At 48.3% G+C, this 14,981-nt stretch overlaps 1 protein-coding gene across 1 annotated transcript in view; it reads left to right on the forward strand.

Moving 5' to 3' along the window:
- Positions 1–2,749: 2,749 nt before the first annotated feature.
- LOC119954309 (integrin alpha-8-like) overlaps positions 2,750–14,981 on the forward strand; it is a 194,029-nt gene continuing 181,797 nt past the window's right edge. Inside the window, exon 1 of the mRNA XM_038779427.1 lies at positions 2,750–3,167. Within this exon, the coding sequence (XP_038635355.1) occupies positions 2,977–3,167 (191 nt within the window). The 5' untranslated portion in view covers positions 2,750–2,976. The remainder of the gene's footprint in view (positions 3,168–14,981) is intronic.

The raw sequence follows: 14,981 nt of genomic DNA on the forward strand, positions 1-14,981 counted from the left end.
CTCCGCCCCTCGGGCTTTGTATATAGTTGGCTGATCTGTGGCCCTGCCCCCAGTGAGGGATCAGCAGCAGGCAGGCACACATCTCAGTGTATTAATGCCACAATTTAGTTCTATAACTTGCTTCATCTATTATTGATGGTCCATCGATATTGTAAGGGACATATTTCCAGGGTTATAGAGAAACAGAACGGGATGGGACGATATGGACAGCTCCTTCAAAAAGTCAGCAGAGACACATTTGCCAACGTTTTCCAGCCCTTCCTGGTGGTGGGATGTTCTGGTTCCACCGATGGCAACTCCCCCCATCCCATCCCCTGCAACCCGTTCCCCAACCGCGGAGGGTGCAGGGGTTGGAAAACTACATAGAGATCGGTGTGACCAGGAGATCTGCCACCAGCCAGTGGTGAGCTGCCTCCGCCACTGGAAAAATAGCCATGGAGGGGGTGGTGGAAAATCCGGCCCAAAGGGTGGAATGGCCTATTTCTACATTGTATGATTGGGTAAAAGGCATCTGCTGACAACTTTTCCTTTATATTGCATTGATCTGACCTTCCACCTCTCTCAACAATTATCATTACCGTGCGCGATTCAGTGTACTTAAATCAAAGTCCGCTGTCGGGCTCGTTTATTAATAATAATAATCTTTATTGTCACAAGTAGGTTTACACTGCAATGAAGTTACTGTGAAAAGCCCCTTGTCGCCACACTCTGACACCTGTTTGGGTACACAGAGGGAGAATTCAGAATGTCCAAATTACCTAACAATCACGTCTTTCGGGAGTTGTGGGAGGAAACCGGAGCAACCGGAGGAAACCCACGCAGACACGGGAAGAACGTGCAGACTCCGCACAGACAGTGACCTAGCGGGGAATCGAACCTGGGACCCTGGAGCTGTGAAGCAATAGTGCTATCCACTGTAGGGATGATTCTCGACAGCTGCAGTGCCAGCCAACAAACATCCCCGCTATTCAACTGCAGTTTGTCAGTTTTTTTGGTCTTGGGGAGTTTCTCTCCATCGAGGCTGCACTTAGAGAAATATCCTGCTGGCAAGCTGACTTTGCCAGCAGGAATGGCTGTTCGCTGATTGGGCACCATTTTGATCCGTGACCATGATCTTCCCCGTCTTTTAGGCTCTTGGAGCTCTCCTCTGAGATGTTCTCTTGAGTGGCAGAGGGGAAGGAGCAACTCCGGATTGCCCAACCTCATCAGGTGGAGATCCTGTCAGGCAATGGACATGTGGTCAGTGGGAGGGAAGGATTATTTTGTCTGACATGAAGAACTCATTTGTGGCAGGTCATCTGGGTTAAGGGACAATGGACCTCACCTCTCTGGCGCAGGCCAACCTCATTGTCGGTGACAGCTCTTGCCTCGGGCAACCCCACAATTTCCAGGACCCATTCCTCATAAAGGGTGAGGAGTCTAATTTTTGGAATTCCTCCCTCCCCCCCCCCCCACCCTTGGCCCCTTCCAGTTTAGTTATGGGCTATCTTCCCCTCTGGGGACAAAGATAGGGCATTGTGAGTCACACACTTGATAGGTCAGGAGGGTCTATAAGCAGGTGGCATGTGTGGGCACCGCACCTGGACATGAAGGAGTTGTGCTGATGAGTGGCAGGGGGTTCTGAGGAACAAGCATGAAGATGGGATGTGGGGCGGGTGCGAGGTGTCAGTCAGTGAACTTGTGGGGTTTGGTCATTTGAGGGATGGCAGGTGGAGCTGATGCCAGTAGAGAGATGATAAGTTACCCTCACGGTAGCATGGTGGTTAGCATCAATGCTTCACAGCTCCAGGGTCCCAGGTTCGATTCCCGGCTGGGTCACTGTCTGTGTGGAGTCTGCACGTCCTCCCCGTGTGTGCGTGGGTTTCCTCCGGGTGCTCCGGTTTCCTCCCACAGTCCAAAGATGTGCGGGTTAGGTGGATTGGCCATGCTAAATTGCCCGTAGTGTAAGGTTAATGGGGGGATTGTTGGGTTACGTGGGTTTAAGTAGGGTGATCATTGCTCGGCACAACATCGAGGGCCGAAGGGCCTGTTCTGTGCTGTACTGTTCTATGTTCTATGTACCCGTGCAGCTAGTTAGTCTTGTTCCGACGTTGGATGGCGGTCCTCCGTGTCATGCGGTCTGCACGGACAGCCATTGCCACTGCCTCCCATGCAGTATTGCTGACCCTGCTGCTGGTCCTTTGACTCACCCCCCACCCGGGGGGGGGGGGGGGGGTGATAGGGTGGTCTCCCTCTCATCCACAGCGAAGCAGGCCTGCACGGGCCATGCTTGTGTGTTGCCTGGGAGTGAGTGGTGAGGGAGCGTTTAAAAGCAGCTCCCCCTAGCGGCGAGCCGCTGAGGCGCGGGTCTGGCGAATCAGATGGCGAGGGAGCCAGTAATGTCAAGAATCTCGTGGAGGCTCATTTTTGGCACTAAATACGGGCTGGATATGGGCAGTAATCTTGCCAATGCGGCTGTCGTGTAACATCCCGCCAAATGCGCCCAAAACTAGACTTGAAATTCTTCTGTTAAATTGCGCTCTTCACCTTAGACATAAATTCAACCCGAGAGTAAAAGAAGAAGCAACATGACAACACATACTTCATAGCACTTACATTTTTCATTGTATAAATATAGCAGTACTCCAATCAGGCCATTCCTTTGTTCAATGTTTCACTGTTTTTCTCATTTTATTTCAGATCTCTTTGTATTTTACTGAATTGATCTGTGTAGCATATCTGCTCACTCAGTACCTTCAAGAGAGAGAGAATGAAAATAGTCGTCTTTGCAACCCAGAACATTCATTTTTCTTTGACAGAGGCTTGTCATGGCATGTTACAGCAGAATCTTGTTTAACCACAGTAATCTAAAAGCTTGAGAAGCTCCAAATGCAATTTCCTTTCTTAGTTGAGGAAGTGAACGGTGATCAGACTCTGACTCGACTTTTATTTTTCTTCAGCTGCGTTTGATGCCCACACAATTGAAAGTTTGTAACGATGCTGCCCTGTCCCAGAACAGTTTGGGAACCATACCTGTGGCATTTGAGGGTGATTCTGCCGTTTTTTTCCTGCTTGCTATTGCAATTACATGCATTCAATTTGGATGCAGAGAATCCAACCGTTTACTCGGGGCCTGAAGGGAGTTATTTTGGATTTTCCGTTGAGTTCTACTTGCCCGATAATGGGATGTAAGTATTTCCCTGCAGTTTTCACCTTTCCCACATTGAACCATTAGTTTATTGCTCAAGGACTTGACTGTGCAAAGTACTGGGGTCCGGGTTTATATTTGTGGTCACTGCCGAACACAGTAGTTAACAGTGCTTTTTGAGTGTCTGGGTTTAAGGAGCTGACTACTGGAAAGAGAACACCCTTTGATCACCCAGAGACCTCCTAGAATATGACAGAGAAATACTTTAGAGTTTTACTGTCATGAAAAGGATAATATTTGCGTTTATCACTATTGAAGAAGACTTCTGGGTAGGAGCGGCAGACCCGGCAGGTGGGGGTGGGTGAACCGGATCAGGTCCTAGTGTCAACTTTTTCAGGAGGCTTTTAAAAGGAGAGAGGTGAAAGCAAAGTTAAGATGGTGGCAGAATGGTAATGTCACTGAGCTAGTAACTTACAGGCCCAAGTCTCCCTTGGGGAGCATTGGTTCAAATTCCACCACGGCAGTTACTGCTGTAAATAATTTTAAAAAGTGTTTTTTGGAGAAAATTCCGGAAAGCAGAAAGATGAAGAAGAAAAACTTGGAAAGAAGGTTGTGTAAGGGGCAACGGAAGGGTGGCACGGTAGCACAGTGCTAAGCACTGTTGCTTCACAGCGCCAGGGACCTGGGTTCGATTCCCGGCTTGGGTCACTGTCTGTGCGGAGTCTGCACATTCTCCCCGTGTCTGCGTGGGTTTCCTCCAGGTGTTCTGGTTTCCTCCCACAGTCCAAAAATATACAGGTTAAGTGGATTGGCCATGATAAATTGCCCCTTAGTATTCTAAAATGTTAGGTGGGGTTACTGGGTTATGGGGACAGGGTGGCTTAAGTAGGGTGCTCTTTCCAAGGGCCGTGCAGACTCGATGGGCTCAATGGCCTCCTTCTGCACTGTAAATTCTATATGGTTCTATGAGTCCAAATCAAGTTGCAGAGAAAAAAAAACGTATTTTATTTAACACATTAACTATTATATACAGCTCCAGTAATTCCCTACTGGATCTTCTCTAGTTGGTGCTTGACTTTCTGACTCTATTTATACAAAAGCACATGAACTGTGTTAAGGACCCCCTGCCCCCTTATTGGGGGAGTTCGTATTCTGCAAGACCCCAGGGGTAATGGATCATCGCTACCCTTTAAGACACTTGAGGGTTACAACAGAGGCGATCTGGGAAATATAATTTGTCACAAAAAGTAACATTGTTATAGAAAAGACAAACGCTGCAAATTAATTAATTGCAAGAGTAGAATAGACCACGGGTTAAACTGGTGAAAAAAAAAAGTGACAAAATACTTTTTCAGGCAAAGGAGGTCATCTTGAGTGTTGAATGATAATGGATGTATTCGTGGCCAGCACTTAGGGGGTGGGGTGGGAGGGTTAGGAGAGGAGGGGATAAGGGAGGGAAGATCGTCCGGCTGAGGGGGAGAGGGGATTTAGGGTTGTTGCTGTTACTTTGTTAAAATAAAAAGGAAGAACTGTTTGTATGATATAGTTAAGCCTTTGTATGTAAGAATTTGATAATGTTTGGAATAAAATATATTTTAAAAAAGATTACAATGGATGAGAGGGAATCAGCAGCCTGTTTGATGTTTATAGTTATTGATGTCAGTAAAACCATTAGCTGATTCACTGTCACCTGCTTACACTATCCCGCAGAGCAACATTACCACAAATAGTGATTAATTGGGGATCATTTGGCTTTTTCTGGATGGATAAATTGAGATGGACCATTTGGCCGTCCTCATCTAAAACTAACCTGCAGAGTAACGATCAATCTCTGACAATTGATCTGGGAAACAAACAACAATTTAAAGATCAGAAAATCAAAACCTCCGGTTGTTACATGTGGAATAAGCAGAAGGAGATGGGAACAGAGTGTGGGTAATAGTACCAATTTGTCGAAAATGGAAACTTGGCAGAGAGAGGGAAGGTGGAACCGAACTGATCATGGGTTTGTGCCAGCTGACTCGTAATCAGAGGGTTGGACTAATAATCCAGGGAACGCGGGTTTGAAGCCAACCATGGATGTTTGAGAAAAATCGGAAAATAAAAGCTGTTCATCAGTTGGAGTTACTGCAAGGCTGACAGCTTGTTGCAAATTCCAGACTGTTTCACCTATGTCTGTACAGGAGGAAATAAATCCTGATCTGACCTCTGTGCGATGGCAGCCCCACATCCATATCATTAACTCTTAACTGGCCCCCTTAGGTGATCGTGAAAATTACTAATTTGCCTCAAGCAGAAGGCCCACCACCACCTTTTGAGGGCAGTTCAATCCCAGCCTTGCAAACAACACCCACACCCTGAGAATTAATTTATAAAAATTAAACTGCAACTGCACAAACTAAACTTCAATGAGCATTTATTTTTTTAAATATTTTTTTAAATTTAGAGTACCCAATTATTTTTTTTCCAATTAAGGGGCAATTTAGAGTGGCCAATCCACCTATCCTGCACATCTTTGGGTTGTGGGGGTGAAACCCACGCAGACACGGGGAGAATGTGCAAACTCCACACGGACAGTGACCCAGGGCCGGGATTCGAACCCGGGTCCTCAGGGCCGTAGGCAGCAATGCTAACCACTGTGCCACCGTGCTGCCCCTTCAATGAGCATTTATGTACTCGTGTCAAAAATGGCCAGCACGGCAGACCAGTGGTTAGCACTGTTGCTTCACAGCGCCAGGGTCCCAGGTTCGATTCCCGGCTTGGGTCGCTGTCTGTGTGGAGTCTGTACGTTCTCCCTGTGTCTGCGTGGGTTTCCTTTGGCTGCTCCAGTTTCCTTCCACATGTCACGAAAGACATGCTGTTAGGTGAATGGGACATTCCAAATTCTCCCTCTGTGGACCCGCACTGGTGCGAGAGTGTGGCGACTGGGGGATTTTAAGAGTGAGTACATTGCAGTGTTAATGTAAGCCTACTTGTAACAATCAGGATTATTATTATTATTATTAAATGTTTTTGGTTCCTGCAGAAAGTGAAAGTTTTGAGTCACAGATATTAACTCAGCTAATTAAATCGACAGCATCTTCAGGTTAAATTACTTGGGACCAAGATCTCAGAAATTGAGAGGAACAAGACGCTGAATGATCAGGCAGGGGGAGAGTTTATTAGAGCAAGCGTTTCAGACGATGGTAATTTATGACTTGCTGCCTCAACACATGTTAGAACAGGCAAGGTTATTAAGGATAAAGAATGGCTATGCAAGGTGGGGTGGGATCTAACGCCCCACCCCCACAGCTTGTTTTTCAGTAGCAGAGGCGGCTCACCAGCGGGATCTTCCGGTCCTGCCGATGTCTACGTCATTTTGTATGGTTTGCCCGTTCTACCGCTGGGGAACCCACTGTGGCTGGCAGGAGGGCGGGCAGGGGGCACGTGCCTTTGGCACGACTGGAAGTTCGTGCTGGATGAAACCCAAGGCTGATGCTTCAAAAAAGTGAGAAAATTCCACCTCTTGTTTTTGGTCCCTATCCAAACTTCATTTCCCATGTGCAGCTCCATCCCTAGCCCTAGCAACTGTCTGAGATTCAACCAGTCTGTTCGCAACCTTGGTGTCGCATTTGATGAACGTCTGATCTTCTAATCATGCCGTCACTAAGATTGCCTATTTCCACCTCTGTTACATCACGCAACTTTGCACCTGTATCAGCTCATCTGCTGATGAAACCCTCAGTCATGCCCGTTGCCTCGAGACTCAATGATTCCAACAAACCCTGGCTGGTCTCATCACATTCTACCAACCCTGCGTAAATCTGAGGTTATCCAAACTTCTGCTAGCTGTGTCTTCACTCACAGCAAGTTCCATACCCCTACCCCACTCCCGTTCTCGCAGACCTACTGAGGTTCCCAGTCAAGATAGGTTCTGATTTTAAATTGTCAACTTGTTTTCAAATGGCATCACCTCACTGAATGAGCAGCCTCTTCTAGCCCCACAACCCTTTTAAATATCTGGACTCCTCCAATTCTGGCATTTGGTGCATCCTTATTTTTATTACTCCATCACTGGGGTTGTACCTTCAGTTGTCTTGGCTTGAAGTTCTCCAATTATCTTCCTCCACCTTTCTGCCTCTCCGCCTCGCATTATGCCTTGAAGATGTTCCTTAAAACCTACTTCTTTGACCAAGTTTTTGGCCATTTGACCTAACATCTTACATGACTCAGTAATGCTTTTTGTTTCATATTTCTCCTGTGAAGCACCTTTCGTTGTTTTTCTTTTTTTTCTATAGATATCATAGAATTTACAGTGCAGAAGGAGGCCATTCAGCCCATCGAGTCTGCACCGGCTCTTGGAAAGAGCACCCTACCCAAGGTCAACACCCCCACCCTATCCCCATAACCCAGTAACCCCACCCAACACTAAGGGCAATTTTGGACACTAAGGGCAATTTATCATGGCCAATCCACCTAACTTGCACATCTGTGGACTGTGGGAGGAAACCGGAGCACCCGGAGGAAACCCACGCACACACGGGGAGGATGTGCAGACTCCGCACAGACAGTGACCCAAGCCGGAATCGAACCTGGGACCCTGGAGCTGTGAAGCCATTGTGCTATCCACAATGCTACCGTGCTGCCCATGCTTGCACAAAAGACACTATATAAATACAGTTTGCTCTTGATGTTCTTCGGTGTTGACCAATGATAAGGGGTCAACGGTTTTGGGAACAAGGTAGGCTCAAAAACAAGACTAGGGAAGGGATCCCCCCCACACCCAACAACTTGTTTTGCGGTGATGGAGGCGACCCACCATTGACCGGCAGCAGGGTCTTCTGGTCCCGCTGCTGTTGACGGACTTTCTCACCGTTCGCACCCTCCGCCACCCTCCGCTGGTTTAGCTCACTGAGCTAAATCGCTGGCTTTTAAAGCAGACCAAGCAGGCCAGCAGCACGGTTCGATTCCCGTACCAGCCTCCATGGTCAGGCGCCGGAATGTGGCGACTAGGGGCTTTTCACAGTAACTTCATTGAAGCTTACTCGTGACAATAAGCGATTTTCATTTCATTTTTCATTTTCACCAGGGAACCCACGGCGGGGTGGGAGGGCGGGGGGGGGGGGTTGTTGTTAGCGGGACCAGAAGATGCCACTGGCGGGAACAGCTGGAAACCTTTGGCCTAAGATTGCAGAGAATGTGGAGAATAAACAATGCCACAGACTAATTGCCTGAATTGACCTGTTTTCTGAGTTAGAATTTCTCAATGATTTTGTGCAATTAGAGAGGATGCATTCAAATTATTTTAAACATTTTAATAGAGGCTTTCCCCTCTCCACCTGTAGCTCACCACCACCTTTCCAAAGGCAATTAGGGATGGGCAACAAACGCTGTCTTTCCCAGCGATGCCCGCTTACCAAAAATAAATAACGAAACAAAACAGGAGTATCTGCAACCATTGCTCTCAGTGAGGGTGTAATTGTGCACACTAAATTGGCTCTAACCAAGACATGGCCTATCTTCTTGACTGTAGTATTTTTTTCAGAAGCAGACCTCTATGCTTTATACAAATTATCACAGTTATGAGGTGAAACATTCGCTTTCTACTTGGAAGGGCAGTGTCTCATCTACTGCATGCATCCCGTCCTTGGCTATATCAGCTTTGATACGGGCGAAGGCCTGTTTTGCCTTGACCGTAAGGGGAAAGTGGATGGACTGAATGAGTGGGCGGGCCTTGTCTGCATAGTTCGGGACCCGCTGGGTGTAGTAGGAGTAGAACCTCAGGCAGCGTTTGAGGGCTGATGTGACCATCAATTCACTAGACACACGATTGGAAGTAAACTGTGGTTTTAATAGTCTTACAACTGAGCCTGCCTGCGACCAGAGGAACTGAGAGCAGGCTTACGGCTGCAGTACTTTATACTTCCGGTTAGTGGGCGGAGCCAAGGGTGGAGCCCAGTACAAAACCCTCATCTCCCCCTATGGGCAGAGCCGTGCAACGGCTCACATACAGAGCCCACAAGGACACAATACAACACAAGGCAATACAGTGTGAATTACGATGCATATAATTCACCACATTCACCCCCTGTAAAAAACATCAAGTCCGGCGGGGGTGACGGGTCTACAAATTGAGCCGGTCCGGTGGCCGAGTCGTCCTTTGGGATCGGCGGAGCACCGGGGTTGCAGCCTCTTCGGGTGGCTGGGTGGTGACGGTCGGTGAGGGTACGATGGTGGACTCCGGGGGTGATTCGGTCCGAGCTTCAGACCTGACCGGCGCGACGGGTGACAGGGGCGCAGGAAACCTATAGGCGTGGGGGCACGGAGCATGGGGAGTGAACCTATAGATGTGGGGGCGCAGGGCGCGGAGGGTTGGGTGGGGTGTAGTGTGAGGGGTACCTCTGCAGTAGTGGTGGTGGAGTTGGATCCTGCAGGTGCCAGGTCCCGAGGGAAACGGTGTCCTGATGGCCGTCGGGGTATTAAATGAAAGCGTATTGGGGGTTTGAATGGAGTGGTAGCTCTCTCTACTAGTGGATCTGTCTTGTGTGCCCGGACGTGCTTCCGGAGGAGAACTGGGCCCGGTGTCCTCAACCAGGATGGGAGCGAAACCCCCGTGGTAGTGCCCCTAGAGAAAACAAATAGTCGTTCGTGAGGGGTCTGGTTGGTAGCGGTGCATAGGAGGGACCTAATAGCATGGAGCGCGTCGGGGAGGACCTCCTGCCAGTGGGAGGTCGGGAGATTCCTGAACCGGAGGGTCAGGAGGACAGTCTTCCAGACCGTCGCGTTCTCCCTCTCCACCTGCCCGTTCCCCCTGGGGTTGTAGCTGGTAGTCCTGCTCGAGGCGATGCCCTTGTCGAGCAGGTACTGATGCAGCTCGTTGCTCATGAAGGACGAACCCCTGTCGCTGTGTACGTATCGGAGAAAACAGAACAGGGTGAAGATACTGTGCAGGGCTCTGATGACTGTGTGGGAGGTCATATCGGGGCACGGGATGGTAAACGGGAAGCAGGAGAACTCATCGATGACGTTCAGAAAGTACACATTCCGATTGGTCGAGGGGAGTGGCCCTTCAAAATCGATGCTGAGGCGTTCAAAGGGCCGGGATGCCTTTACCAGGTGGGCCCTGTCTGGTCTATAGAAGTGCGGTTTGCACTCCGCGCAGATCGGGCAATCCCTGGTGGTGGCTTTTACCTCCTCGGTGGAGAAAGGCAGATTTCAGGCTTTGACGTAATGGGCGAGCCGGGTGACCCCCGGGTGGCAGAGGTCATTGTGCATAACTTTCAGGCGGTCCTCTTGCGCGCTGGCGCACGTGCCGCGGGACAGGGCATTTGGGGGCTCGTTGAGCTTCCCCGGTCGATACATAATATCGTAATTGTAGGTGGAGAGTTCGATCCTCCACCGCAGGATTTTATCATTTTTAATTTTGCCCCTTTGCGAGTTGTCAAACATGATGGCAACCGATCTTTGGTCGGTGATGAGGGTAAACCTCCTACCTGCGAGGTAGTGCCTCCAGTGTCGTATGGCTTCCACGATGGCTTGGGCTTCTTTTTCGACCGAGGAGTGTCGAAGTTCCGAAGCGGAGAGGGTTTGGGAGAAAAAGGCGACTGGTCTCCCTGCCTGGTTCAGAGTGGCTGCGAGAGCAACCGCTGAGGCGTCGCTTTCCACCTGGAAGGGGACGGATTCATCTAAAACATAGAAAGTAGACACTGGGGAGAAAGAGGAATAAATTAGGGACATCGTGATAAAGAAGGAAAACAAAAGTAGCGTTAATATACAGTTAAAATACCATCATCCACTGAGGCGCAAGGAAATGTCCAGGAAAAGATGGTTTCAGATTCAAGTAGAAGTATGACCATAACTGAAATCTGTATTACACTTTTGTGTGACTTAATGCATTGGCTAAGAATTTGAAAATACATTACTGACAAACAGTTTACAGATTATGGATATTAGTGTCAAGAGTCATAGTCTATTTTCAAAATGGGGAAATGCTTCAGAAATCTGAAGCACAAAGGAAATTGGGAGTCCCATTTCAGGATTCTCTTAAGGTTCACATCCAGGTTCGGTTGCGAGTTCGGAAGGCAAATGTAATGTTTACTTTCATGTGGAGGGGGCTCGAATTCAAGAGCAGGGATGTGCTGCTGAGGCTGAATAAGGCTCTGGTCAGACCCCAATTTTTAAAAATAATAACAATCTTTATTGTCACAAGTAGGCTTACATTAACACTGCAATGAAGTTACTGGGAAAAGACCCGAGTCGCCACATTCCGGCGCCTGTTCAGGTACGTGAGCAAGAATTCAGAATGTCCAAATTACCTAACAGCATGACTTTTGGGACTTGTGGAAGGGAACCGGAGCACCCGGAGGAAACCCACGTAGGCACGGGGAGATCGTGCAGACTCCACACAGACAGAGACCCAAGCCGGGAATCAAACCTGGGACCCTGGCACTGTGACACAACAGTGCTAATCACTGTGCTATAATGCCGCTGTTTTGCACGCGATCCATGAAGATGTGGAATACCGTGAGCAGTTTTGGGTCCCGTATCTAAGGAAGGGTGTATTGGCCTTGGAAGGGGTCCAGATGAGGTTCACAAGAATGATCCCAGGAGTGAAGGGCTTGTCGTATGAGGAGCATTTGAGGACTCTGTGTCTATACTCAATGGAGTTTTAGAAGGATGAGGAGGGATTTTCTTGAAACTTACAGAATACTGAGGCCTAGATAGCGTGGCGACGGAGAAGATATTTCCACCAGTAAGAGAACATAGAGTCCAAAGGCACAACCTCAGACTGAAGGGATGATCCCACTGTATATATATGTGTGTGCTTGCATTAGGGGATGTACGACAATACCTGTATTACAGGTTTTCCGGTAAGCCCCTGCCGGCTAGCTCCGCCCACAGGGAGCAGTATAAATATTTATAAGTTTCCCTGAGATGTCATTCTACAGCTGCAGCCGAAGGAATAGCATCTCACAGTAATAAAGCCTCTCTTGTACCGATTCAAGTCTTTGTGTGCAATTGTTAGCGTCACACCTTTAAAACTGAGATGAAGAAGAATTTCTTCAGCCAGAGGGTGGTGAATCTGTGGAACCCATTGCCTCAGAAGGCTGTGGAGGCTAAGTCACTGAGTATCTTTAAGATGGAGATCGATATGTTCTTGATTAGTAAAATGAGTAGGTGTTATTAGGAGAAGGCAGACGAATGAAGATGAGAAACATATCAGCCATGATCGAATGGCGGAGAAGATTGATGGGTTGAATGGCCTAATTCTACTCCTATATCTTTTGGTCTTATGAGTTTGTTTTCCTCGATCAGCTTTCTGACATGCTCAGAAACCCTTTATGATGTTTAAAATCTCATGAGAGTTTCTGTTTGACTGACGTAGAGTGTACCCTCAATCTGCATAGAGGCAAAATGCACTTCCCCAAATTCCGACCTTTTAGGATTAGGTTTCCGGAGTCAAGGGCACATAGCTACCTGGCTCCCCAGCATCGGATTTGGGAGCTCCACAATGATGTGCTTGGGAATCCCTCGCGCAGGTTCCCAGCAATGTTTTTAAAAATAAATTTAAGAGTACCCAATTATTTCTTTTTTGAATTAAGGGGCAATTTTGCGTGGCCAATCCACATACCCTGCACATCTTTTGGGTTGTGGGGGTGAGACCCACATAGTCACAGGGAGAATGTGCAAACTCCACACAGACAATGACCCAGGGCCGGGATCAAACCCGGAACCTCAGCACCGTAGGCAGCAGTGTTAACCATTGCGCCACCTTGCGACCCTCCCAGGCAACGGTTTACGTGGCAATTGTCCAGACATGCTACCTTCCCCTGGACAATTGTGCTAGGCTCGGAAGCAATTTAAATCATTAACTTTGGATGGTTCTGCCAGTTTTACACCAATAGCTACTCTGAAAGAGTTAGAACAAAACCACTTCAACTTCAGTATAACTATGGGACACCCACCACATTACAGACCCCTCAACCCCTGACTAATCACCTCCCAGGGCATTCCCAAATCCCCGTTCCCTTCGGCATGGGATGACCCCACCCTCTGACCTCCTGACGTACAGGGCTCAACTCCAAAATCCCGCCCATCCCAGTTACGACCAATCCTCCAATCCGACCCTCCACAACTCCCGTGGAATGGACCCGACCTGGGTGTGAACCTGAAACCCCTGCTCCTCACTGGATCCTAGCTCCACCCCCTCTACCCCCACTGTCCCATCCTCTCCATGTTCCATGCACTCACCTCCATACCCTGTTAGTTTCACTGGGCACATTGGCCTTAACCCTACCTGGCCTGTCAGTTTCACGGGGCCCTTCAACCTTAACCCAGCTGGCCTGTCAGTTTCACTGGGCCCTTCAACATTAACCCTACCTGCTTTACAACAGCCAGCGTAGTAAAAAAGGGGGCCTGACCCCTCTGAGTTTGCGAGTGTTGCATCGTGCTGTGGTCCTCGGGGCTTCTTTCGCTGCAGGCACCAAGTAGCTCCAGCCAGCGGAGGTTTCAAACAAAGTTTTTCGGGGGCAGGTAAGTGCGCTTTACACTGTTGTAATTCCAGCGGGCCAGGGCTTTACACTGTTGGGTGGAACTTGTGGCTCAAGATTTGGGAATCCTCAAGTGTGGACTGGGGGTCTTTGTAATCCTCCTGCAGTCTATCCAGCTGGGGACAACCCTCCCTATTAGTGTAGATGGTGCAGATTTATTTGGAGACACATGGAGAGATTCATGAACACTAATCTACCTTTCTAGGTTCCATTTTTGACCGATGCTGCAGGACCATCAACCGCAGGTCCTTGGAACTCTTCACATGTGCTTGGTTGATGAATAGATTATCATAGAAAATCACTTCACTTTAAGCTTCCAGATGCATCACCTTGGAATTAACTTGACTCCAAAGAAACCTTCTTTACTTCCAGGTTAACAGAAGTGAACAGATATGATAGAGCACAATATATTATTTGGTCTTTTTGGACATACATCTTTAAGATATATTTCTAGAGTCAAAGAGTTTTACAGCACAGTAAGATGCCCTTCAGCCCTTCATCTCTGTGCTGGCCATCATGCGCTTATCTATTTGAATCCCATTTTCCAGCATTTGGCCCATAGCTTTGTGTGCTGTGGTGTTTCAAGTGCTCATCAAAATGCTTCTTAAATGTTGTGAGGGTTCCCACCTCTACCGCCTTCTCAGGCCGGGAGTTCAAGATTCCCAGTACCTACTGGGTGGAAAAGCTTTTGCTCAAATCCATGCTGAATGTAATGTAACAGAATATGGAATGAATCAGCTGAATCTTGGGCAGCACAGTAGCATACGTGGCTAGCACTGTGGCTTCACAGCTCCAGGGTCCCAAGTTCGATTCCCGGCTTGGGTCACTGCCTGTGCGGAGTCTGCACGTTCTCCCCGTATCTGTGTGGGTTTCCTCCAGGTGCTCTGGTTTCTTCCTACAGTCCAAAGGCGTGCAGGTTAGGACGATTGGCCATGATAAATTGTCCTTAGTGACCAAAATGTTTAGGAGAGGTTATTGGGTTATGGTGATAGGGTGGAAGTGAGGGCTTAAATGGGTCGATGCAGACCCGACTGGCCTCCTTCTGCACTGTGAGTTCTATGTTCTAAATGTAGATGCACAAAGCAAAGGAAACTAATTAATTTAACCGTTGATACTTTTGGAGAAAGAAAGTTGAAAGGCTTTCAGTCCAGAGAGAAGATAGAGTCAATGCTAATTACTGGGAGTAGTTATAATAATAATCTTTATTTAGTGTAACACATAGGGCGGTATTCTCTGCTCCCAATAAAAATCAGGATGGCTGTCGTGAAATCGGCCGAGCTTCACAACGGCCTTGGGGCCCGCTCCCCGCACCTAATTCACCCCCA

The sequence above is a fragment of the Scyliorhinus canicula genome, chromosome 19, assembly GCF_902713615.1.
Source record: "Scyliorhinus canicula chromosome 19, sScyCan1.1, whole genome shotgun sequence".
NCBI classification, from domain to species: domain Eukaryota; kingdom Metazoa; phylum Chordata; class Chondrichthyes; order Carcharhiniformes; family Scyliorhinidae; genus Scyliorhinus; species Scyliorhinus canicula.